The 24,647-nt window shown below is 35.9% G+C and overlaps 1 protein-coding gene across 9 annotated transcripts in view; it reads left to right on the top strand.

Annotated features, from left to right (window-relative positions):
• The window catches only part of LOC120767941, a 30,557-nt gene extending 7,181 nt beyond the window's left edge, over positions 1 to 23,376 (top strand). For 6 of the 9 annotated variants that reach the window (XM_040094316.1, XM_040094315.1, XM_040094314.1 and 3 more), the window contains exons 3-6: positions 9,219 to 9,663; positions 12,476 to 12,591; positions 13,785 to 14,306; positions 14,553 to 15,055. In XM_040094316.1, coding sequence (XP_039950250.1) covers positions 9,219 to 9,663; positions 12,476 to 12,591; positions 13,785 to 14,306; positions 14,553 to 14,783 — 1,314 coding nt within the window. In that variant the 3' untranslated portion in view covers positions 14,784 to 15,055. Of the gene's footprint in view, positions 1 to 9,218; positions 9,664 to 12,475; positions 12,592 to 13,784; positions 14,307 to 14,552; positions 15,056 to 21,344; positions 21,505 to 22,569; positions 23,122 to 23,142 lie in introns of those variants that run through there. The other 3 variants (XM_040094317.1, XM_040094318.1, XM_040094319.1) reach the window with 3 other exon arrangements.
• The last annotated feature ends 1,271 nt before the right edge of the window (positions 23,377 to 24,647 follow it).

Below are 24,647 nucleotides of genomic sequence, written 5' to 3'. Positions count from 1 at the left end.
AATACGGACAGTATGCCAGTATATAGTATATTACTTTACAAAATGCGTTCCAAAGTAAACAGGACTCAAAAAAAAACAGAACAAATGGTTTTTTCGGCGAAATCAATTTATTTCATTCAAAATAGTCTCTTTCAGCTTCAATACAGCTTTTTGCACGGTCCAGAAGCATGTTGAATGAGTGTTTTAGCTCGTTGGCCGGTATGGCCGCCAGTATGCCGGTCCAAACTTTTTGAATGGCCTCTACGTCTGCATAAAGGTCTCCTTTCATGGGCAAATGCATTTTTTCGAAAAGGAAGAAGTCGCACGGTACCATATCAGGTGAATACGGGGAGTAGTTAATAGTTAAAATGTGATTTTTGGTCAAATAATCGGTCACAAGCGTCGAATCGAATGTTGGATTCTGAGCAATTTTTGGTCGTCAGTCACCTTTCGTAAGCCAAAATGTTCGGTCAAAATGCGATAAATCTATGTTTTGGAGATGTTCAATTCCATTCACATGAATTTCAATGATGATTTTGGCTGATTTTTGATGAATTCACGCACAATTTCGGTGGAATTTCCGGTGATCATGGATTTTGATTGGCCCTCATGCTGGTCGTCATTTATGTCCTCACGATCACTTTGAAAACGTTGAAACCACTCGTGTAATCTGCTATGGGATAGGCAATCATCGCCATAAACTTGTTTCATCAATTGAAACGTTTCAGTAAAAGTTTTACCAATTTAAAAAAAAAATTAATGTTGGCTCTTTGTTCGAAGCTCATTTTCACACCGATGACACAAACATACTGACACTTCAATTCCAATTTATGAAATGTCATGAAATTCTCACTAGACAATAGATAAAGACAGCAGATTCTAACGCACCCGTCGACATATAGATGGCGCCACCAGTGGGCGCTAAATTCAAAAAGTCCTGTTTACTTTGGAAAGCACCTTGTACATATAACGCATACGTCAATCAGCATTAAATAAGACCTTACTTCAGACAAGTATGGCATACTTACCATATAAATTATATTTTACCATTTAACTTGAGCTGAAATTTCTTAATATAGTCAATTTGACGACAATGTGAAGCGTAATTAAACTCATAAACAATATCAGATTTATTTATAAGCACATGGAGTTCAGAATATAATAAAAGTTTATTCAAAATGTCTGGTTTATAAAGTGGAAAAATATATTTTTGCAACAGCTGTGCTTTTAAGTAAGGTAAATTCGCTTTGTTGTACCTGTTTACAACGGATCATTGAAATGTGGATAATTTAACTGCCAGCAACATTGTAAATGATAATGTATACATGCAGCTAAAAATGTTGTTTTTAATTGTCGTAAAGAGATTTTGTTAGTTTTGAATTGTGTTCTAGACTTAAAGCTAGTTATAAAAGTCAAAGTTTGAGAGAAACCCAGATTTTAAGCTCCATCACAGATCTGAATTGTTTGCATACAAGTTGAATGTGGTTTGGCTCCTTTAGGTCAATGGGTTTAATCAAGCAGTTATTTAATGGGGAAAATATGCAAAGAAAGTGTTGCCAATATTTTGGTTCATAACCATACTTGTATACACTTATGGCCACGCAAACCTTACCACTATACTTTCTTAAATTTTTTTTTTGGAATTTTTCGTTCTTTCGGGATTTTCTTCACTTTTGTTTATTTTATGTTTTTAGTAAGCATAAGTAAACTAAATTATATTACCTAATTATAATTATAGTTTCTAATTTATTACGTTCAATGAGTAAAACAAAAATAAGCTTTTATGTGCCTATACAAAAGGGGCTAATTTTATTGTTTTTAAAGTGATACACCGACTAAACTTCGTGTTTCAATTAAAAAAAATTTAATAAAATATTTATTTCAATTATTGTGTAAATGAAGTTAAATTAAAAAAATAAAAAATAATATATTTTTATCGCATGTCAGTCTTTTACATTTCGAGCTCATTTTGTAAAGCTTACTATCTTTTAATTGTTTTATCTATTGCTAAATGTGTTTTGTTTTTAATTTTTAAAAATTTTGATTAATAACATGTTTTTATTTCTAAATAAGTCAAATACGCACAATACTTGAAAAATTTTAGTGGTAAGGTTTGCGTGGCCACGAGTGTAAATTATATTCCGAAATCAGCAAAAGTCACTTAACTTTAAAACTTTCTAAAGTTATTGTATTTATTTTATTAATGTACTTATATATAAGTAAAGCTAAATGCACTATTCGTCATATTACTCAATCCTTAAATGAACAAGTTGCGGCCATTTTTGTTATAAACGATTATTACATTACATAATATTTAAATGTTCCTCTTTATGTCTACTAAAATAAAATAACAAACAAATCTTCGTGTTTATCCAAGTCAAAAAACGTATTCTGCTTGGCTTTGAGAGTTCGCAACGCAGATTCGCGAGCAAAACTGGATATTAGATAAAATCGTAAAGAAAGCGCTAATATGGCGCTTAGTGCCCTCATGACCATAATTAATATGATTTATAAATATAAAGTTAATGAAAACACAAAAAACAATAAGCAGGTGCCATTTCAACATTTTTCACAATAACATGTTTTATAATACATACCATCAACGGGCAGATACTTATGTATAGTATATCATCTACAGCCTTTGTTGGCAGACCAATTTCATAAAATATTTTATTGTTTCCCTATTTGCATGGAGAGTTGCAGACTTTACTATATATTCCTTTAGACGAAAATCGGGGAATTAATAAAGTGTTATTTTGTCCGTTTAAAGTCTTGCTTACTTGTGACTATATTTATATTTATATAACGAATCATTTAAAAAAGACTGAAATAAATCCGTTATCACCCGTTATCTATAGTTATATACTCCTATATAATACTGAGAGCTCCTATTGTATAACTAAATAAGATCAAATCAATTTACTTAATAAGAAAAAAATATCTTTACATAGATCTTTATCTTTATTTTGATCGTTAAGTTTGTATGATAAATACATTCTATAAAGGCCCGATTTGAACAATTCGTTTGGAGATTGTCTCTTTACCTCGGACAATAATCTGTGCTAAATTTCGTGAAGATATATTGTTGAATAAAAAAGTTTTCCATACAAGGACTTGAGCTTAATCGATCAGTTTGAAGGTAGTTATAGGAGATAGTGGTTGGATAAGGGCGGTTCCGACAAATGAGCAGCTTCTCGGGGAAGAAAAGGCTGTTTGAAAAATTTCAGATCGATATCATAAAAAGTAAGTGCCTACGTGTGTACTTAATCGAGCAGATATAATCTTTTATAAGAGTGTACAGCTGCTGGCGTATGCTATTGATATCAACGGCCTCAACACCGCTTTCTGCTTTCTCCAGACTGGACAAGGAAGCAAAGCAGATGGGTCTGGTGGTGAACGAGGGCAAGAAGAAATATCTCCTGTCATCAAACAAACAGTCGTTGCACTCACGACTTGGCTCTCACGACACCGTTGACAGCCATAACTTTGAAGTTGTAGATAATTTCGTATATTTGGAAACCAGCGTAAACACCACCAACAAGTTCAGCCTGGAAATCCAACACAGGATAACTCTTGCCAACAGGTTCTACTTCGAACTGAGTAGGCAATTGAGAAGTAAGTCCTCTCTCGACGAACAAAAACCAAACTCTATAAGTCGCTCATAATTCCCGTCCTGCTATATGGTGCAGAGGCCTGGACGATGACATCAACTGATGAGTCGACGTTGCGAGTTTTCGAGAGAAAAGTTCTGCGAAAGATTTATGGTCCTTTGGGCGTTGGCCGCGGGGAATATCGCATTCGATGGAACGATGAGCTGTACGAGATATACGACGACATTGACATTAAAGACAGCGGCTACGCTGTCTAGGTCATGTTGTCCGGATGGACGAAAACACTCTAGCTCTGAAGGTATTCGATGCAGTACCCGCCGGTGGAAGCAGATGAAGAGGAAGAGCACCACTCCGTTGGAAGGACCAAGTGGAGAAGCACCTGGCTACGCTTGGAATATCCAATTGGCGCCACGTAGCGAAAAGAAAAGCGACGGGCGCGCTGTTGTTAACTCGGCTATAATCGCGTAAGCGGTGTCTACGCCAATTAAGAAGAAGAAGAAGTGTCTACTTTGTATATACACAGACAGACAAACATGGCTAAATAGACTCGGTTCGTTGCGCTTATACTTCATAAGGTCTCCGACGTTTCCCTCTGGATTTTGTGGCAAACTTATTACTTGTACACTTTGTTCACGGTATAATAAGAGAAGAGGAAGAGAAGAGGAGAAAAAGTTTTCAAATATATAATATACGATGGCATATATATATATCACACAATCTCTGCTACGGCTGCCATAAACTCCTCAGAACGCATCAAGTAATGACACTATATCGCAGAGTTGCTTATTAGTGTTACAGTGAAAACACAGTGAGTTCTTCATATTATATGAGTAATTTTCTTGCAGAGAGAATTGGTGAGTCTATTATTATTCGATATAGTGTTGGATCTCACCGAAATAGAGAAACCCTTAAATGGTAAAGCAAGCTTCCCTTACAGTAATTGTCTGTTGGCTATACTATTATTTCTCTTCTACCTTTTTGAGACGATAGCGAAACGGTAATTGCAAAGCTTAAGTTACGTAATACAGATCTCTTTGTTACAAATGGAAAATCAGGATGAGCTTCTGAACATTTAATGTGTTAGGTGATTAGACCAGGGTAGATAATTTTTGACAAAAAAAAATCTTTGTAGAATAAAAATCATCGGAACAGAAAGCTGAAATAACAAATATTAAGTTAAAACTAAACTGGCAAGAACTACTAAAAACTCGATAAATTAACAACTATGTAAAAGAGACATAAAAGTAGCCGGGGTCAAAATTGCACTAAGGACATGGCACCGCCTTTCTTTAGGCTGATCTCTCGGGACTGGCTCGATCGATTTCAGCTGAATTCGCTTTCACTTTTCTGTACAAGAATCAAGAAGCAATATATCATAATATGTCTGTGTGTTAAAAGCTTTAGCATATGTCGGGCAATGTGTGAGTTATCTCAATAAAATTGAGGGAGCGTGTTTTTCTGATAACGGTGCATCTCTGTGCTCAGAGGGAATAAAAACGGGTGAAAACTTTCACTAGACTCTATATAATCACAAAGCTTTATGTACCTGTAGGTACTTACCTTCCTTTAATCCTTGGAAGTTGCAAGGGTATGAAATGTTTGCTTACAGCCGAATTTAGCCCGTCCTTAATTTTTTTTTTATTTATTAATATTTTAGATGCTGTCGCAAATATGTACTACAAGAGTTGAAAAGTCTTTGATATAAAAATACACACAGTAAAATTTTTTATCAAACGCCCTACCGGCCGATTTTTATACCCTGAACGGGGTATGTTAAGTTTTGTAACACCCAGAAGGAAGCATCGGAGACCCTATAAAGTAGATATATAAATTAACAGTATGTTGGGCTGAGTCGATTTAGCCATGTCCGTCTGTCTGTCTGTCCGTCTGTCTATCCGTCTGTTTGTATATGTATATACGAACTAGTCCCTCAGTTTATAAGGTATCGTTTTTAAATTTTGCAAACGTCATTTTCTTTTCAAGAAGCTGTTTATTTGTCGGAACTGCCGATATCGGACCACTATAACATATAGCTGTCATACAAGCTGAACGTTCGGAATCAAGTTCTTGTATGGAAAACTTTCACATTTGACAAGATATATTCACAAAAGTTGGCACAGCTTATTTTCTAAGATAATAATGTAATCTCCGAAGAAATTGTTCAGATCGGCTCACTATAGCATATAGCTTCCATACAAACTGAACACATAGTTACTAAAAGAAATTCCAATCCTCGAAACAGTTATTAAAGTCTCTTTCCGGGACAGTCTTCAATGCGCGTAATCACGTCTAATGCCTTAAATTTACTCAAAAAGATTTCCCCGGAGCGATGGTTTGAATTTGCCAAAAGTCAGACGGAGCTAAAGAAGATGAACACGCTGGTTGCTGCACGGTATTGGTTGAAAGTTTGGCGTGGTGCAAAAATCAGAAGTCGACTCATAATTCCTTCCCCTTTTTACGGCGCATAACACTTAAATAGTATTCCTTGGCCCACACCTCCATAATCGAAGAAAATTGCGAACATAATCTTTATTTTTGACCTGCTTTGACGAGGTTTTTCCGCATCGGTTCACCTTTGCCACGATATTCGGCCGATTGATCGTCTGTTTCCAGGTTGTAAGCATAGATCCAAGACTCATCGCCATAATATCCTGGTAGTCGAAAAGCATTGTTTCGCAGACGCTATCGCGATGCTTTTTTTCGAAATAATTTAGTTATTTTGAAACCAATTGTTCTTTCACTTTTCTTAGGCGCAAATTATCTTTCAAAATGGTTTCCACTTTCGATGACAGTAAGATTCCTAACTGATACTCATCGATTCAATTCCAATTGGTGCCAAATAGCCAAAAGATGAAACTACTGTCGAGTAGTTGATTACTGGGCTCTAACCGCGTAAGCGATGTCTACGTCAGTAAAAAGGAAATGCGCCAAAAAGAAAAAAAGAAATTACAATATTCGTGTAGTGGACCAAGAAATTGCGTAGCTTGATTATGATTTTATTATTCAGAATATTCAGAATTAGCGTTGATAAGGTGCTGTCCTTGGGATTTGTAAATTTTTTTTTATTCAAATATGTCAAACTTTGTGCCTAAAATATTGGTTTTGCGGGGAGTTTTCTTCATTACTGCAACGTGAAGAAAACCTCAGCCGAAAGTCATCGGAAGTTAGCATATGTACATACATATATAAATACATATGTGGCAACCCCAAATGCAACTCTGCAAAAAGCATAGATATGGCAACCCAAAAACTGGATAAGCTGTCAGCTTGACGAACCGCCATCTTTCCTTCTTCTTGGCGCATCATCCCGACTGCTAGCACGCTTCATCGTTTTCGCTCTTCATTTCATTTTCATTTTCAATCATCAACTTTGTATCAGTATTTTGTATTATAATAAATCTGAAATTATTGTGGACATCTCACACATACTATATATGGGGAATATGCTCCAAAAGTGCCAAAAACAGGTTTGGATAATTTAAAAGTGAGAATTTTGGCTTGGCTTTTAGACCCAAGTATGTACATTAGAGTAATTCAAAAAAAAAAAAATTTTTTTTTTCGTTTGGTACTCAGAAAAATAGGTTCCTAGTCACCTCTGAGAAAGCCTCTCCAAACATGAGTTTTTAATTGTAACGGGAAGGTCCTCCTACATACAGTTTTCTATTTTTTCTTATTACACAGTACAAAAGCTAATCTGGGGGGTGAGAAATTCCAAGTCAGGGTGATGGTGCTAGGTCAGTATAGTAAAACCCTCAAAGGGTTTGGCGTTCGTATGAGTCAGTTTTTTTTATGATCTTTTAAATGTTATAGGGAACGAAAATTGGGTACCAAATATAGTGTGTAAAAGCTGCTACAACCGTCTAATGGATTGGAAAAATAGATAATAGTGGTTCGCGAGTTATGTTAAACTACGTTTTTGCCGAAATGTTACAACTAAGCGAAAAAACATCAAGATAAGGAAAAAATTTAAAAGGTCATTAAAAAAAAGGTTTTACTATACTGACCTAGTACCATCACCCTGACTTGGAATTTCTCACCCCCCAAACAATAACCCCAAAAATGTTCCACAGTGTTATCAGATAGAAAAATTTATACCTCGCTTCCAACTACTTGATAAAATATCTCGTTCCTTAGATTTTGCAGGAAATTGAATGCTCTACAAAAAAGGTCTATTATGATTTTTTCGTAAACCCAAACGTTTAAAAGATATTAACAGTTAAAGTTTGATTATTTTTGGGAACATTTTTTATTTCTTATGAATTTTATAACTCAATGAAAAAAAATTATTATGAATGATAAAGTTTATAGTTTTGTAGGAAATTTACTGCTCTATAAAAATGGTCTCATATGATTTTTCGATTAAGCTAAGCGTTTACGAGATATTCATCGTCAAACATCAATGCATATTAAGGTGGATCAAAAAAAATGTTTTTGTTTGGTACTCTAAAAAATAGGTTCCTAGACACCTCTAAGAAAGCCTCTCCAAACATGAGTTTTTAATTGTAACGGGAAGGTCCTCATTCTTATAGGAACCTATTTTTCCGAGTACCAAACGAAAAAAAAAATTTTTTTTTTGAATCACTCTAATGTACATATACTTGCAGAAAAATTGTTATAGCATAAACTAATTATATGTATACATTACATACATTACGCAAAACTATGCATAATGTTTTAATGATACCGCTTTACATATAGTCTTTAACTCTAAAGTGCTCTATATATAATGTTTCCTTTTCTCATTTTCAAAATTTAACGCTACAACGCTTTCTTGTTGTTATTCTGTTGTGTTTAACTGCTGTATCTGCAGTTATGCAATTGTGTTCAACTCTCATATAATTATTTGTGGTCAAGGCCCTGCACGCTTAATTCCAAGCAACTTGTTTTTGCGCTCCAAATAAGCCAGCGTTTTTCAGCATTCCACAAATGCGTAGCTCACATGATGCAATTAGCACACGTATAAGTAGAATGTAACGAGTTTGTAGAAAAAAATTATTGAATCATACATCGTAAATATGTATGTATGTTTGTGGCAGCTTCAGCACGCGAAAAGCGAAAGAGAACACAATCAATAATATTGATTTCATAATTTCTCGAATTGAAACGCTTTGTAGGCCTACAAATAAAAGCGCAAAATATAAGTAGGCAGATGGGAAACACATGAAAAACACATACGTGTACGAACGTTGTAAAAAAGCAACAAGCACCACAAGTTAGGCATGACTGACGCACGTGCTACCAAAGTCATTAACCAATGAAGAAAGCCGAGTTCATGGCAAAGCAGCGGAAAACATAAAAAATTACACAGAATGAATAAAATAAGATTGAAACTAGCAAAAGAGAAGCGCAACCTGAAAGTGTTCGAGCGAAAAAGGTACCGTTAAATTACTGCAAGTGAACGTGACTTTAAAATTTTCGACTATCGGCGCCAATATTTGCCTACAGACGCGCGGTAAAAGTTATTGTTGGAGGGTATTTATGGAATTTATACACAAAACACATACATACTTACATATATTTACATACACAAATATACTACATAGTTATAAGTGCACATGTTAGCTCGTAGAGTTTCTCATTTTTTTCAATTCTTTATTCAATATGCAAAACATTTATTGCCATTTACAGCGTGCAACAGCAAGAACAACGGTTTCCGTCGCTTCACCTCCAGCGCCAGGGCCGGATGTAGCACCCGCTGTTTTGAACACGGAGAGTACGCATGTCAATTTGAATGCATCCGGTCGTTCGCAGCCGAAACTACAACAACATCACACACCCACTGCACAGCCAAGCGGGCAACAGCACCAGCAGCAACAACATCAGCAAAAGGCTAAATTGTCACCGTCCAATGTGGCTGGCGTCGCAAGTGCTGGCCAGCAGCACCACTACCAACAACAACAACATCAACAGCATTATCAAAATAACAATGGCACATCGCCATCGAATGGTAGTAGCCATAAAGTGGCAGCAACAACAACAGCGACAACAACATCGAGCGTATCAATACCCGTCGAAACGGTGCCACCGATGCGTACCATTGAACTGTCGACGGGTCGCATACGTGAAGGTTTCGGTAAGTCTGCTGGAGTATTGTGGGGTATTTAGTCTATTTTACGCATAGATTTATGGGTATTATGAGAGGTTTACTTTTGCAATTGGCTTAAAATGATAAAATAAATAATTATAAATAGGTTTGAAACAATTTAAATTTTTAACAACTCGGTAGCTTTGCGAGAGAGAAGCTCTTTTGTTGCTGCCATCACTCCTTTTGAGATAAGAAAGTGCGAAACTTCCACCCAACCTTTCAGAAGTAGCAGTAGTGGCATTCCTCCAAAACTTACAAAATTTTCAACAACTATATCAAACTTAATCGTATTTGGAGGAGTTGCATTAAATTAGCTAGAACTAGGAGGCTACCACACTCTTCTTAGTAAACCTTTTAATATCCAAGACAGAACCAGCAACCACCAAAATCAAACTGAAGTTAATACTGGTATCCGACCTCCAGCAGCAAACTCGAGTTATGAATTTCTAATATAATTTCAAAGTGTCGAGTTTAAATTTGTTGTAAATATAGTGAATTGTCAAAAGAAGCCAGCAATGAACAAAACTGTAGCTTTTTTAATCCCAAAAAATTGCGTTGTATAGACACATTATGTTTTTAGTAAGCTAAATCGAATAAATTTCAGCTAATAGTTTCAATATTCGACCACTTTTGCATCAATAGAGAACTTGTGTCAGCATTAACGTGCCGAATATTATCTTTTAAGACGTCAATCGTCTCGGGTTTATCTGCGTAGACTTCACCTAACCTCACAACAATAGTACAGTGGTGTTAAATCGTGCGATCTTGGAGACCACGCTAAAGTCCCACGACGTAAGATAATGCGTTCACTAAAAGTATCATTCAATAAATTGATTGTTTCGTTGGCTGCAGAACATGAAGCGCTGTCTTGTTGAAGCCAAAGGTTGTCCACAAGAATACTAATCATCCAACTCAGGCACGAAAAGGTCGTTTATCATGGTTCTTTAGCGAGTCCCATTGAATGTAAAACTAATGCCGGTTTCTGTTTTGAAGAAATATGGACCAATGATTCCCTCTACCCATGGTGGTAGAAAGAAAACAAATAATGACTTTTTGAAGTTGTAACGGCGTCTCAACAATGACTTATGGACAAATGCAACAATTTTATAACATATCCTTTCAACTGAAATTGAGCTTCATCTCTGAAAAAAAATTTCTTTTGAAAATCGGGGTCGGGGCCATCCCGTTTTGGGGTCAGAGCCGACAAGCCAAGAAATTTCAGCAAAACCTTTCATAAAGTGGAGAGGCACAACTCTAATCGTTGGATGCGATGGCGGATAGACTTATTCGAGTATTCTTCTTTACTCTGCACACTGTACGGCATCTCTCCGGTCTTAGTACCTTAGTGGTTTTGCCGCCATCTACAATCAGTGGCGGATATACGGTGGCTTTCGGGTTTTGAACATCTTATTCCATCTTCTTGACGACTTCTGAAGAAAACATTTCATTCTTCTTAAAGTCGGAAACGATCGTTCTGGATTTGCTGGTTTTGCAAGCCAAATCTCATAAAATCTTTTTTAAATTTTCAAATATTCATTTATATTTCTTTTCCTTTTCTACACATTCTGTCTTCAGAAATGCAAATTGACTCTGTAGCATAGACGATTTTCTTGTAAAATTTCAAGAGTTTTGCTCAATTTTCCTCATCGAAATCAGGTTGAAAGAGTAAATATAAAAACTTAAAAGAATGATTTTCGGTTTTGAAATCGGATTTGTAAATATTTCCATAAATCAGAAAAATAATAGTTATTTTTCACATTGTCATCAACACAATATTTCAGAACGACACTATTCGAAATCCTAGATGTCTGACTAAGTTTTTGACTCATAATCTCATGGCGCTTTGATAAATTGTGATATTGAGTTCTTTTATTTTTATATTATTTTTTATTTAACTTTTGTGCCAGGAATCCTGACTTGGAATTATAAAATTACTCAAAATTCTCAGATACTATACCTGTTCCTGTTTTCCTGTGCAGTTTTTAATCGAAATTTCTGACTGGAAAACGGTATTCAAAGGCTCTAATAATTTCTGACTGGAAGTATGTATTTAAGGGGTTATCAGCTTGTGAATTTCACAAAATCTATTTTTGAATTTGCATATTTAGCAAATCTATATATGCTTGAGAATATTCTCCGAAAATTGAATTTGATCAAGCAAATAGTTTCAGATACATGAGGTACACAAAACCTTATATGTGTTTTTCTCGAAACGCTGTTTTCAGAGTCGGTGTTAAAAATTTATCTCAAGCGTTTGACTAAAACGAACAGAAAATTTCTCACGATCTCTTTAGATATATTTGTTTGGTAATTTCGAAGAAATAAGACATTTGATACGAATTTCGATTTCTTAGAAACTCTAAAAGGTAAACTTGTTTGTACAAAATTCCACTTTTTTGTTAAAAACTTCGATTAGGCCTTCGAGCCTTACCTATATTTATCTACGTATAGCGATAATACAATTTTTCAGTTTTTGTATATGAGTTAATTTCAAGCAGAAAAAAATTCCTCCCCGCCAGAGATTTTTTCTTAGAATCTCCTTGAGATCGGCTACGGTGTCAAGAGAATCTTAATTTAGTCAAAAGAGTGAACTTCGTTGTTAAAGTGCGAATTTTGTCTGACTTTACGGATATAATCCCTTAATGCTTATTGGTAGTTACATGACAACCCTAAATTATATGGCTTTTCACAGGGGAGAAATAATAGGTGAAATGATTAGAGTATTCACAATTTTTTGTCATTTATCAATGATTGTGTAACCGTGTAAAAAAGTAAATATTAATTATATTCTACTATCTAGCTAATGGCGATGTTATAGTTACCTTGCTGCCTGCCAACACTAAGTGGCCGTGGATAACGCCAGCTATATTCCGTCCTGAACTGGTACCCGAAGAACTGATGGCGCAAGGTCTAACCGTGAGTACACCTTTAAACATTTTTATACTCTCGCAACAATGTTGCTAACGAGAGTATTATAGTTTTGTTCACATAACGGTTGTTTGTAAGTCCTAAAACTAAAAGAGTCAGATATAGGGTTATATATACCAAGTGATCAGGGCGACGAGTAGAGTCGAAATCCGGATGTCTGTCTGTCCGTCCGTCTGTCCGTCCGTCTGTCCGTCCGTCTGTCCGTCCGTCTGTCCGTCCGTCTGTCCGTCCGTCCGTCCGTCTGTCCGTCCGCCCGTGCAAGCTGTAACTTGAGTAAAAATTGAGATATCATGATGAAACTTGGTACACGTATTTCTTGGCTCCATAGGAAGGTTAAGTTCGAAGATGGGCAAAATCGGCCCACTGCCACGCCCACAAAATGGCGGAAACCGAAAACCTATAAAGTGTCATTACTAAGCCATAAATAAAGATATTAACGTGAAATTTTGCACAAAGGATCGCATTAGGGAGGGGCATATTTGGACGTAATTTTTTTGGAAAAGTGGGCGTGGCCCCGCCCCCTACTAAGTTTTTTGTAAATATCTCGGAAACTACTATAGCTATATCAACCAAACTCTACAGAGTCGTTTTCTTTAGGCATTTCCATATACAGTTCAAAAATGAAAGAAATCGGATAATAACCACGCCCACCTCCCATACAAAGGTTATGTTGAAAATCACTAAAAGTGCGTTAACGGACTAACAAAAAACGTCAGAAACACAAAATTTTACGAAAGAAATTGCAGAAGGAAGCTGCACCCAGGCGTTTTTTAAAAATTGAAAATGGGCGTGGCCTCGCCCACTTATGGACCAAAAACCATATCTCAGGAACTACTCTACCGATTTCAATGAAATTCGGTATATAATATTTTCTTAACACCCTGATGACATGTACAAAATATAGGTAAAATCGGTTCACAACCACGCCTTCTTCCAATATAACGCTATTTTGAATTCCATCTGATGCCTTTTCTGTATAATACGAGTACATACATTAGGAACCAATGATGATAGCGGAATAAAACTTTACAAAAATACGGTATTTGAAAAATATGTAAATGACGTATAATGAAATCTCGATTATCACTTTATCATGCGAGAGTATAAAATGTTCGGTGACACCCGAACTTAGCCCTTCCTTACTTGTTGTTTATATAACATATCCGCGCCTCTCACTACAGCTCACCGTCGAAGAGTATGTCAACGCCATGGAGACATTGGTCAACGATTACCGCTTCACCGTCTACAACATCTGCTATAAGCGCATACTTGTCTGCTGGATTTTGCTAGCCTTCACAGTGCTGCTGACGTTGCTCTTCTCTGGCCTACAAGGCGTGGCGCTCTTCTCGCTCGGCGTCGGTTGGCTATTCCTCAATGCGGCCGCCATTTTCCTCTGCATGTGGGTAAAACTTCGCTTGTCACGTGGCCTGGAGAAATGCTTAGCGCGCGTCAATCGTCAGCTAATGAAGCACAAAATTCTACTCATACTTGACGACCGTGGACGCATCTCGTGCCACAAAGTGAACTTGTGCTTCATGTATTTCGATGCGACGCAATGTGTCAGTTTCCTAAATGAATTTCTCGAACACACCGAACAAAATGGCGGTGAAGCCATCAAGGCCGGTTGGGAGCGCAAATTAGATATTGATGTGAATGATATTGTCATACAAGGCAATAATCCGGTGCGTTTGTCGCGCAAACAGGTGAGTGCAACGGCGGCGGGGAGATGGCGTTGAACACTTGAAATTTTCGCATTTTTTAACAATTTTTCGCAATCACATCTGTATTGTCTCACAATTAACACATTGAAGTGCACAAAAACACGAAAAAACACACTTGCCACAAACACATACACACGCACATACATATGTATAAAAATGAATTCATGCAAATAACTCTTTCTCTACGAGTACTACACTTGGGTATCTTTGCCCGCTCATTTCACTTAGGTTGTAGCACAGGAGCTGTTCCTCAGCTATTTGCAACGTTGGGGCAAGGATTTCCTGCGTCGTCGCTTGGACTGGACCGTGCAGGAGGCGGGCGTACACGAGACTCCACGCCATTTGCAATCGTCCATCTGCCCGTGTCAGTACGAGGAGGAGCTGCTGCGCAACAAAATCAAAATACAGTTGCGAGGCAAACAGTGTTGTGGCATTAATTGCATTGGCTGCTGGCTTTAGACGCGCTTAAACGACGGCGCAAGCAAAAAATCGTGTTGTTGTTGAAACTCAAGTTGGCTCAAAACATGAAAATGTGCAAAGACATATTTAAAATCTACGATTTGTAGACATTGAACGTAGGCGTAAAATTAGAAAAAAAAATAAAAATTAAAAAAACATATTTTTGTATATACTCTATTTGCTTTCAGTAAAAAATATTATGCCCCATTCATAAGTTTGTAGAAAACATCACCAAGCAATTATATTTAACAGTGTGGCATAAATAAAAAATATAAAAAAATTAACAAAAAAAAAACATAGTAATAATAAATCTTGTATTTGTGTATTATACGTTATAACTATATATGTATTTATTTACAATTGTTATTTTCGAAAATGTTTATAACATATTTGCACACCAAACATCACATACTAAGTGCCGCAGACATGGTACTGACACCATTAAGTAAACCTTATTTAATTTTAGACAGCTTGAATCTTAGAAGGACTAATCAAAAGCACTGCTATCAAAACAGCATTACTTGCGTCTAAGCGGCTTAGCATAGACACACACCACTGTCGAGGCAGCTATGAAACGAAGAGACAAGTTTAAAGCAGTAAAATGGCATTATGTTCACTTAACTGTGATTTCCGAAAAAATGCGACAGACTTTGCTTTAGAAAATACTTTGCTAAACAAGCGTACTTAACGGACTAAAAAGTATGCGTAGCCTAAAAGAAAGATCTCGTCTTAGAGTCCCAACATTTCCTAAAATACTCTGAAAATTTCAAGCCATTTTAAGCAAATTTTTAAAAGTAATTGGTGTCTTTATCAAGTTTACAACGGAAAAAAGTCAGCTTTGTTGATACAAAATACTGAAGTATTGGTTAGATAACTGTTAGTACGTGTATTATATATTGGTTGTCAAATATCTCCCATCCGCTTTTTTGCTCTTTATTCAATGCTTTACAAAAAGTGTTACAGTGATCGGATTTGGTTCAAATATGCGCCGTTTCGTTAGATAGTCTGTTTCCACCTAGAAGGCAACTTCATAATACCCACCTCGTAGAGTTCCCCCTCCTTATTTGCGAAGAACTCGGACAACCACTTTTCACAAGCCTCTTTCAGTTCAACCTTACACCAACAAGAGCGTTCGCCATGGACAGAAACAGGTGGAAATTACTTGGCCATATCTCCGGGCTATATGGTGGATGGTGGATGTGATAAAACCTCCCGTCCGAGCTCCCGTAGCTTCTGACTAGTCATCAACCAAGTGTATGGTCTGACGTTGTCCTGGTGGAACACTACACCTTTCCTGTTAGCCAATTCTGGACGCTTCTGGCCGATCACCTGCTTCAAGCGGTCCAGTTATTCGCAGTAGATAGTAGAATTAAGCGTCTGGCCATATGGGAACAGCTCATAGTGGATGATTCCCTTCCAATCCCACCAAACACACAGCAAAACCTTCCTGGCCGTCAATCGCGGCTTGGCTACTGGTTGGGACGATTCAACTGCCTTCGACCACAACCGATTTTGCTTGATATTGTCGTATGTGATCAATTTTTCATCACCAGTCACCATCCGCATCAAAAATGGGCGTTCATTCGGTCCAGAAGGTTTTTTGCGCCAAATCATGCGGCACCCAAACTTCAAACTTTTTTGTGTATCCAGCCTTTTGAAGACGGTTTAAAATTGTTTGATGACTAACTTCCATTTTCTGGGCGATGTCACGAAATGCCACATGCCGGTCTAACTCAATGTTTTCCATAATTTGGTCGATATTCGTCGTCACAGGTCTTCCGCCGGCTGGCTTATCCATGGTGTCGTTTTCACCCGCACCTGAATCGTCGAAACCATTCCTCCGCCAATCAAACCAAACTAATCATGCATAGCGTTGTTATGTAGGTTATGTCAAGACCTTTCAAAGATGTATAGTATTATCAGATACGAGCTCTGTAGCGCTTTATACATAGCTGCGAAATTCAAAAGACAAAAAGGCGGATATTTGACAACCTTATATGTAAACTGTCCCCTTGCATAATCGACTGTTAAGGGGTTATACAACTTATGTAAAGGGGTTATGGTAGTGTACAGTTGAAAAAGCGAATTTTGAGAATTTTTCTGAGAAAACTTTTATGTTTATTGATCCAAAAATTTGTACACACTTCATGGTATCTTTAACTATATTTTGCGACCTAGCATTAGCACAAATACAATTATGTGGAAAGAACTACAGGTGATATCCGTGAGCTCCTCCCATAAAAGACGTTTTGATTTACCACTATACATATCTCTGAACTATACCCTCTGATATTAAGCAACGAAAAAAAAATTCACTAAAGTAATGTCATGTCTAGTAAAGCATTGAAAGGAATAAGCAAAATAAATTTTTTTGACAAAATGGCGGTTTCACAAAAAAAATCGATTTTTGAACCAAATTTCATAATTATTTAGAAAAAAAATTTTATCGGTGAAAAAAATCTTCAATTAATTTCTAAAAAATATTTTTAAGAAATAAAAAATAAAATGTGTTAAAATTTGAGAATAATCGGTTTAGCCGTTTTCGTGCAATGTAGGTCACCAACATTGAAAACATCATTTTGAGAAAAACGCGTTTAAAGTTCGGCCTTATACTTCCAAGTATTCTGCAACTTCGAAAATATTCACCAGTACGATATAAAATTTTCTGTATGTATTCTTAAGTATATGTACACCAAGAAAATAAATATAAAAAAATCGGTTTTTTGAAAATTTTAACTGTATAAAACCCCTTAAAGAGCACACTTAGTGTAACAGCCAAAAAAGCAGCGATTTTTTGGAATTAAAAACACACGATATCAATTGTTTAAACTTCAGTTGTTTCGGCTTGCTCCGTGGTTGAAACCTAAAAACAGATTCTCAACTGGAAGCTATTATCCGTACAATGTGTTATGATTGAAAAAATTAGAATTTGACAACAGGGCGATGTTTAAAAACAACACTGGCATTGTTACATTGAGAACCTGTTTGTAATAGATCATAACATGTAACCTGAACCTTAAATTTGTATGGGTCACATCCCGTGTCTTCTTTACCATGATACTTACATGATTTTTCCTTTATTTTTTTAATAAATCCTGTCATAAACATAAATTTTTATTTGTGTATGTATATTAGTTAACTATTTGTGTTTGCGAAATAAAATTGATCGAAAGTAAAGAATGCTGTTTTGAAGAAGATCTAACAATAAAATCAAGCCTTTGTAAATACATAAAAATCTAAACATTTTTAATAATCACTATTTGCATACTAAATATTTTGGCAATTGTATATATTTACATGAAACAAAAAAAATTTAAACAATAAAAATGTGTCAAACAACCTTAAGTATATTATAGTTATATATAAATACAAAATAAATCTCAAATTGTTGTCTTCGATTCGCCAAGCGTTAGAGCGTAAGAGGTTATACCACTTTAATGAGGTATGCACTTACTCTCTGGAATAGAATTCGACTAGCCAACTTGGTTGCCGTTTCAAAGTATAAGAGCAGAGAGAGCAGAGCCCAAAGTCAGCGAGCACGGAATGGGCGAATCGATTACGACTAATATTACAGTAAATATGTACTTTTGTGTCGATGATGCTCTGTTCATTGCAGTCTCATACATCCCTCCTAATAGTCCGCTAGAGTTGTACAAGTTGCACGCAAATAATATTTCCTCGCTGGTATTAAACAAGGTGAAAGAGAATAATATTTGTGTTTTGGGTGACTTTAATCTAAGCAATATCGTCTGGTCTGGTTGTTCCTATAGTCCTGCTCTTATTCCTTCAAATTTTTCGTCTTCTCAGGAGTTATTTCTCATTGATAGCTTGCTTGGTCTCAATCTGATACAAATCAACTCATATTCAAATAGTCTCGATCGATTTCTTGACCTAGTCTTTCTTAGTGATAATTTAAAATTTAGGATTCTTGATGGATTCTCTCCAATTACTCCAGCCACCATCCATCATTCACCGCTAGCGTTTGAGGTGGATACTTATCTTTTCGCCCCTGTCAAACCAATTGATGGGCTTGGTTTCAATTTTGCATTTTGCGACTTTGAACGGCTCAACAATCAGCTCTTTGAAATAAAATGGGATGATTTACTATCGGGACTTGATACAGCTAATAGTTTCTCCATTTTTAAGAAATCAATCCAGGAATTCTGTCATTATAATATCCCGCTGAAACACATACAACCATATAAGTTGCCTTGGTACACTAAGGACCTTAAACGTCTAAAAAATCTTAGAAATAAATATTTTAGAAAATTCTCTTCAACTAAATCTCATGTTTCCTTTGTTCAATATCAGCACTACACAAAACTGTTTAATGAATTGGATAAGTTCCTCTACAAAAGGTTTATTAATAATACGGAGTCTACAATTAAGTCAAACCCTAAGTTCTTTTGGAACTTTGTAAAATCTAAAAGAGCGTGTTCGGCCATTCCCTCTGCTTTACGCTGGGGTGATAAGTCGGCATGCACTCCGGTCGAAATCTCCAATTTGTTCGCTGAATTTTTCAAATCGAACTATGTTCAAGATGATCCTGGTACTAGTTCCACTTTTTCAGCTGATAACTTCCCATCCATAAATTTTGGCTCACTGTGTCTTTCACAGGACGATATTGCTAAGGCTATTTGTGACATTAAGTCCTCGTCCAAATTGGATTTAGACGGGCTTCCGCCCGTATTTATAAAAAATTGCACTGCCTTATTATATCCTCTCATGCTTATCTTCAATAAGTCTCTCGCCACCGGGGATTTCATTTCTGACTGGAAATTGACATGCATTACCCCTATTCATAAAGGTGGTAGAAAGGATGATGTCTGCAATTACAGGCCTATTTCTAAACTCTCTACTATTTCGAAAATTTTTGAGTGTTCTGTTAAAAATAAATTATATTTTGCAGTAAAATCAATAATTAATGTCAATCAGCATGGGTTTGTCCCTGGGCGCTCCACTGTGTCAAACTTAGCAGTTTTTAGTGATTATTGTATGTCTGCATTCTCCGCTGGATTTCAAGTAGATTGTGTCTACACAGATTTCTCTAAAGCCTTTGATAAGGTATCACATAATATTCTAATTAAAAAATTATCATCACTAGGATTTCACTCGGCCTTCTTGATGTGGATTAAATCATATTTGCAAAACAGACGATGCGTAGTCACTGTTGATGGAGTGTCATCTGATTCATTCACTGCGTCTTCGGGAGTCCCACAAGGAAGCGTCTTGGGTCCACTTCTCTTTGTGCTGTTTATCAATGACATCTCCTGTTGCTTCTCTTTCGCCAACTTTCTGTTATATGCAGATGACTTAAAAATTTTTGCATTAATCAATAACACACAAGATGTACTCAAACTTCAATGTGATATTGATACTTTTCATAATTGGTGCCTGAAATCGAAACTTTTTCTGAATGTAGATAAATGCTCACAGATCTCCTATGGTAGGGACGCAACATATTATCTTCTAGCTACAGTATTTCTAATTGCGTCCTAAAATGCGTTACGGAAATCAAAGATCTTGGGGTAATCTTTGACAACAGATTTTCTTTCAGTAATCACATCAACTATATCACTTCAAAATCTTTTTCTGTACTTGGCTTTGTCCGTCGAAATTCTACAAATTTTTCCGACCCTTACACATTAAAATTACTGTACACATGTTTTGTGCGTTCCATCTTGGAGTATGCAGTGTTTATTTGGAGACCATATTGCATATCGTCAATTAACAGGATCGAGCGTGTTCAAAAGATCTTTCTTAAATATGCTCTCCGCTCCTTAAAGTTTGTTGACCCAATAACATCGTATACATCGCGTTTATTGCTTTTACATCTTAAATCGCTGGAAAATCGAAGGTCCGTTCTCTCACTTTCATTTGTCTACAATGTAATTAACGGGGAAATTGACTGTCCCTACTTATTAGGGAAACTCAACTTCAATACTCCCCAGCGTTGTCTCAGATCCATTTCGCCATTTTATTACAAAAAGGAAAGTACTAATTTTGCTGAATATGCTCCCCTCAAGAGGGCTATGCGGGAGTTTAACTCGATCTCCGAGAAAGTTCTACTTGACTTTTTCTCACTCTAGGGTATCCTTCATTAATACCCTCAATTCTGTTTTTTAGTTTAAGTTATCTACTCTTGTTATTGTAATTTTATTATTTTAGAATTCTAATATGCATCCTAGTTTTTCATTAGTCTGTAAGAATCATTGTTCATAGACTTTACTAAATAAATAAATGACGGCATGGGTGCGCTTGGTTCGGCGTCCATTCTATATATAATTGCAGCTAGATCGCTAAGGAATTGTGCTCTTTTCACACATACACATAATTTAACATACAATTCATTCTGCATTTTGTAGAAAATCATAGCTTTGTTTCATAATTTTTAAATATATAACATTATATTAAACTTATAAAAGTTTATTACTTTGCACGCACCATTTTTGCACACACTTTAAAACTCTCTGCTCATCCACATACCACACTACCATAAATTTGTTACTATTGTATTTACCAATAATGAAATGAAAAAAATTCCGAAAATTAAATCGACAGGAGCGTGGTACACAGCTTTTCCTGCGTTATGCCTCACGCTGGGGCATGGAGGCGTTACGTGGTCTGGTCGATGTTACGCCACTGGAGCCGGGACGTCATTGTGGACAATTTCAGTGTCCCTGCCAGTACATAAAAGAGCATTTGCAGTGCAAACCGCGAGGCAAGTTGAAATGTTTCAATTTCATTTATTGGGTGTTGGCTTCAGACCGCTATGACTAGGGCCACACTTAACTAGAAACATGTAAGGCACACATACATACACAAACATGCATACACTGGCAATAACTGTAGTTGAATTTTGAGATGTTATGTATTTTCTTAACTCAGTGGCTGTAAATATAATTGTGGCAAGTTAGATATTATAGACATATTAGCAGAATATTTTGTTACACCCTGAATATGGTATTTGTCATGTAGGAAGAAAACATTCGAGGCACTATAAAATATGTATATAAATGATCAGCGTGTGGAGCTGAGTTGAATTACTCAAGTACGTCTGTCTGTCTGTATATACGCGAACTAATCCCTCAGTTTTTGAGATATCGACTTGAAATTTTACACACTTCTTTTTGCCTCTAAGAAACTGCTCACCTGTCGGAACAGCCGATATCGGACAACTTTAGCATATGGCTGTCATGCAAAGTTACCGTTCGAGCTCACGTCCTTGTATGGAACGTTAACAGGATGAGCTATCTTGAAGCAATTTTGTATGGATTATTGGCACAATCTCCGCAGAAATTTTTCATATCGTATTACTACAGCTTGTAGCTGCCATACAAACTTAACGATCGGAATCAAGTGCTTGTATGGGAAACTATTTAATTGGATGAGATATCTTCAAGAAATTCGATGTGGATTATTGCCCTGGACGGTGGGGTAATCTCCGAAGAAATTGTTCAGATCTGATCACTACAACATGTAGCTGATATACAAACTGAACGATCATAATCTTTTGTAATTGTAGTACCCTTCAGCTTCGGTGCAGCAGCAGTTAACGTTTTTCTGGTTATTTTATTTGTTTTTTGTAATTTATAGTAATACTTGTATACATAATCACACATATTTCGATTTTTATTTTCATGTGTATTTAAAAAAAAAGTTCATGCATATGTAATCTTCATTTTCATCACTTAGTTACGTTTTGTGTTCCATTTTTCGTTTAATTTGTTTTAATTGATTTAAATTTTTTGTATGTCCTTTCTTTTTTCGGAAATCTCAATTGCAGTTGTTATAAATAGCATAGGCCAGGTTGTTTGGAGTCGTTTCCCAATGTACTTAGATTGAAAATTAGCAAGAAAATACACTTTGTACCAAACTTTTCACTGTATGTATGTGTGTGTGAGCACAATTTGCGGCGGGCGATCACTCGAAAATACACTTCTAAATATATATGTTTGGAATATGTAAACAATTACTTAATTGTCCTTAATTACACACTAATACATGCTCAGTTCGATAAGTTATTTGAAGTTATTATAAGCTCATAAGTACTTAAGTACATATGTATGTACCCCAACTAATACAAATACATATGTTTATATAATATTATTATACACTAATTATTGTTGTTTCAATCAATAAGCAGAAACTTTAAAGTAATCACTTATGTATGCTCCTAATCCTTATTACCTTGTATGAAAACTCAAGTACTTAAAATTTTATATGCGATTACGAATATATATGTATGTATTTAATACCACTCTCAACATTTCCTTTGTTGTAGTTTTGTTAAGCAATACATTTTCAATAAAGCATACCATACGAATCTAATACACAACTTGTTGTTTCATTTTTATAGGACATCCTTGCAGTTGTATTGCTTATGCCACGGATGCCCACCTACAAGATCGCTTTTAAGTTCTTCCATTTGCATTAAGACATCATTTGTATGTTATTCCAAGTGCTTATTGTGACTAGACTCTCTATTTACATTCCTTTAATCCAATCAAGAATATTTACACAAATTTATCATACGAAAATGTATATATGTAGTTATATGATACTATTCAATAAAGGGAAATATATACACATATAGTATATAATTACTCGAGTAATTATTATCGAATTGCACATAGCGAAAATTTGTGTTTGATTTGAAGTGGATTATGAAACAATGCAGTGGAAACCCCATTAATTTGTAAGTTTTAAATTAAAGTCAAGTTGAAGGTTTGTATTTGTTGGGGTCTTTAAGAAATTTTGAAATCAATTCTTCTCTTTTTATATTTGTAAAAACTTTGTGAGATCACATATGTACATTGACTAACATAAATGGCTTAAAGTATATACAAGTATGTATATATAAAGTCGAAAACAATTATATCGGGTCTTTAACGAATATTTATATCCTGAACAGGGTATATTAAGTTGCCCACGAAGTTTATAACACCCATATAAAGTACATATATAAATGATCCATATGTTGAAGTGAGTCGATTTAGCCATGTCCGTCTGTCTGACCGTCTGTATATATACGAACTAGTCCCTCAGTTTTTAAGATATCGTTTTGAAATTTTGCAACGTCATGTTCTCTTCATGAAGCTGCTCATTTGTAGGAACTGCCGATATCGGACCACTATAACACATATGTAGCTGCCATACAAATCGAACGATCGGAAAACTGTATGGAAAACTTTCACATTTGAGAAGATATATTCACGAAATTTGGTACGGCTTATTTTCTACGGCAACAATGTAATCTCTGAAAAAATCACAAAATCAATCAGACCGGCTTACTATAGCATATAGCTGCCATACAAACTGAACGATCGGAATCAAGGGCTTGTATGGAAAACTTTCGCATTTGACGTGGTATCTTCATGAAAGTTGACATGGATTACTGCTTAAGGTTATAACATAATCTCCGAAAAAATTGTTCAGATCGGATTACTATAGCATATAGCTTCCATACAAACTGAACACATAGTTACTAAAAGAAATGCACCTGTGAAGGGTATATTAGCTTCGCTTTATTGTTTATATTAATTATATGAGGGCTAGAGAAAGTATTGGCCCAATTTTATGAGACTCCCCTGAACTTCAATAATATATATCCAGTGGCGGACTCAGAGGGGTAAATGGGGAAAATGGCTAGTTTAAATCTACATACTTCAGCGAGTGCTGCAATATTGCGCTTTGGCAGAAGCAGCTAATTACGATCCGCAAAGCATTGAGTGAGATGTGATTCGTGATCAGTTGGACAAACATTTTGAAAAGTTAATGGAGTATCATATGGACGTGGTGTGAATTGAGGACTTCTTGGCCGCTACCGAGTTGCTGTATATCCAAATATGTATTCGACTACGT

The sequence above is a fragment of the Bactrocera tryoni genome, chromosome 2 (genome assembly GCF_016617805.1).
Source record: "Bactrocera tryoni isolate S06 chromosome 2, CSIRO_BtryS06_freeze2, whole genome shotgun sequence".
Taxonomy (NCBI): domain Eukaryota; kingdom Metazoa; phylum Arthropoda; class Insecta; order Diptera; family Tephritidae; genus Bactrocera; species Bactrocera tryoni.
Note: the sequence above shows the minus strand (reverse complement) of the source record. Positions and strands in the feature narration are given on the sequence as shown.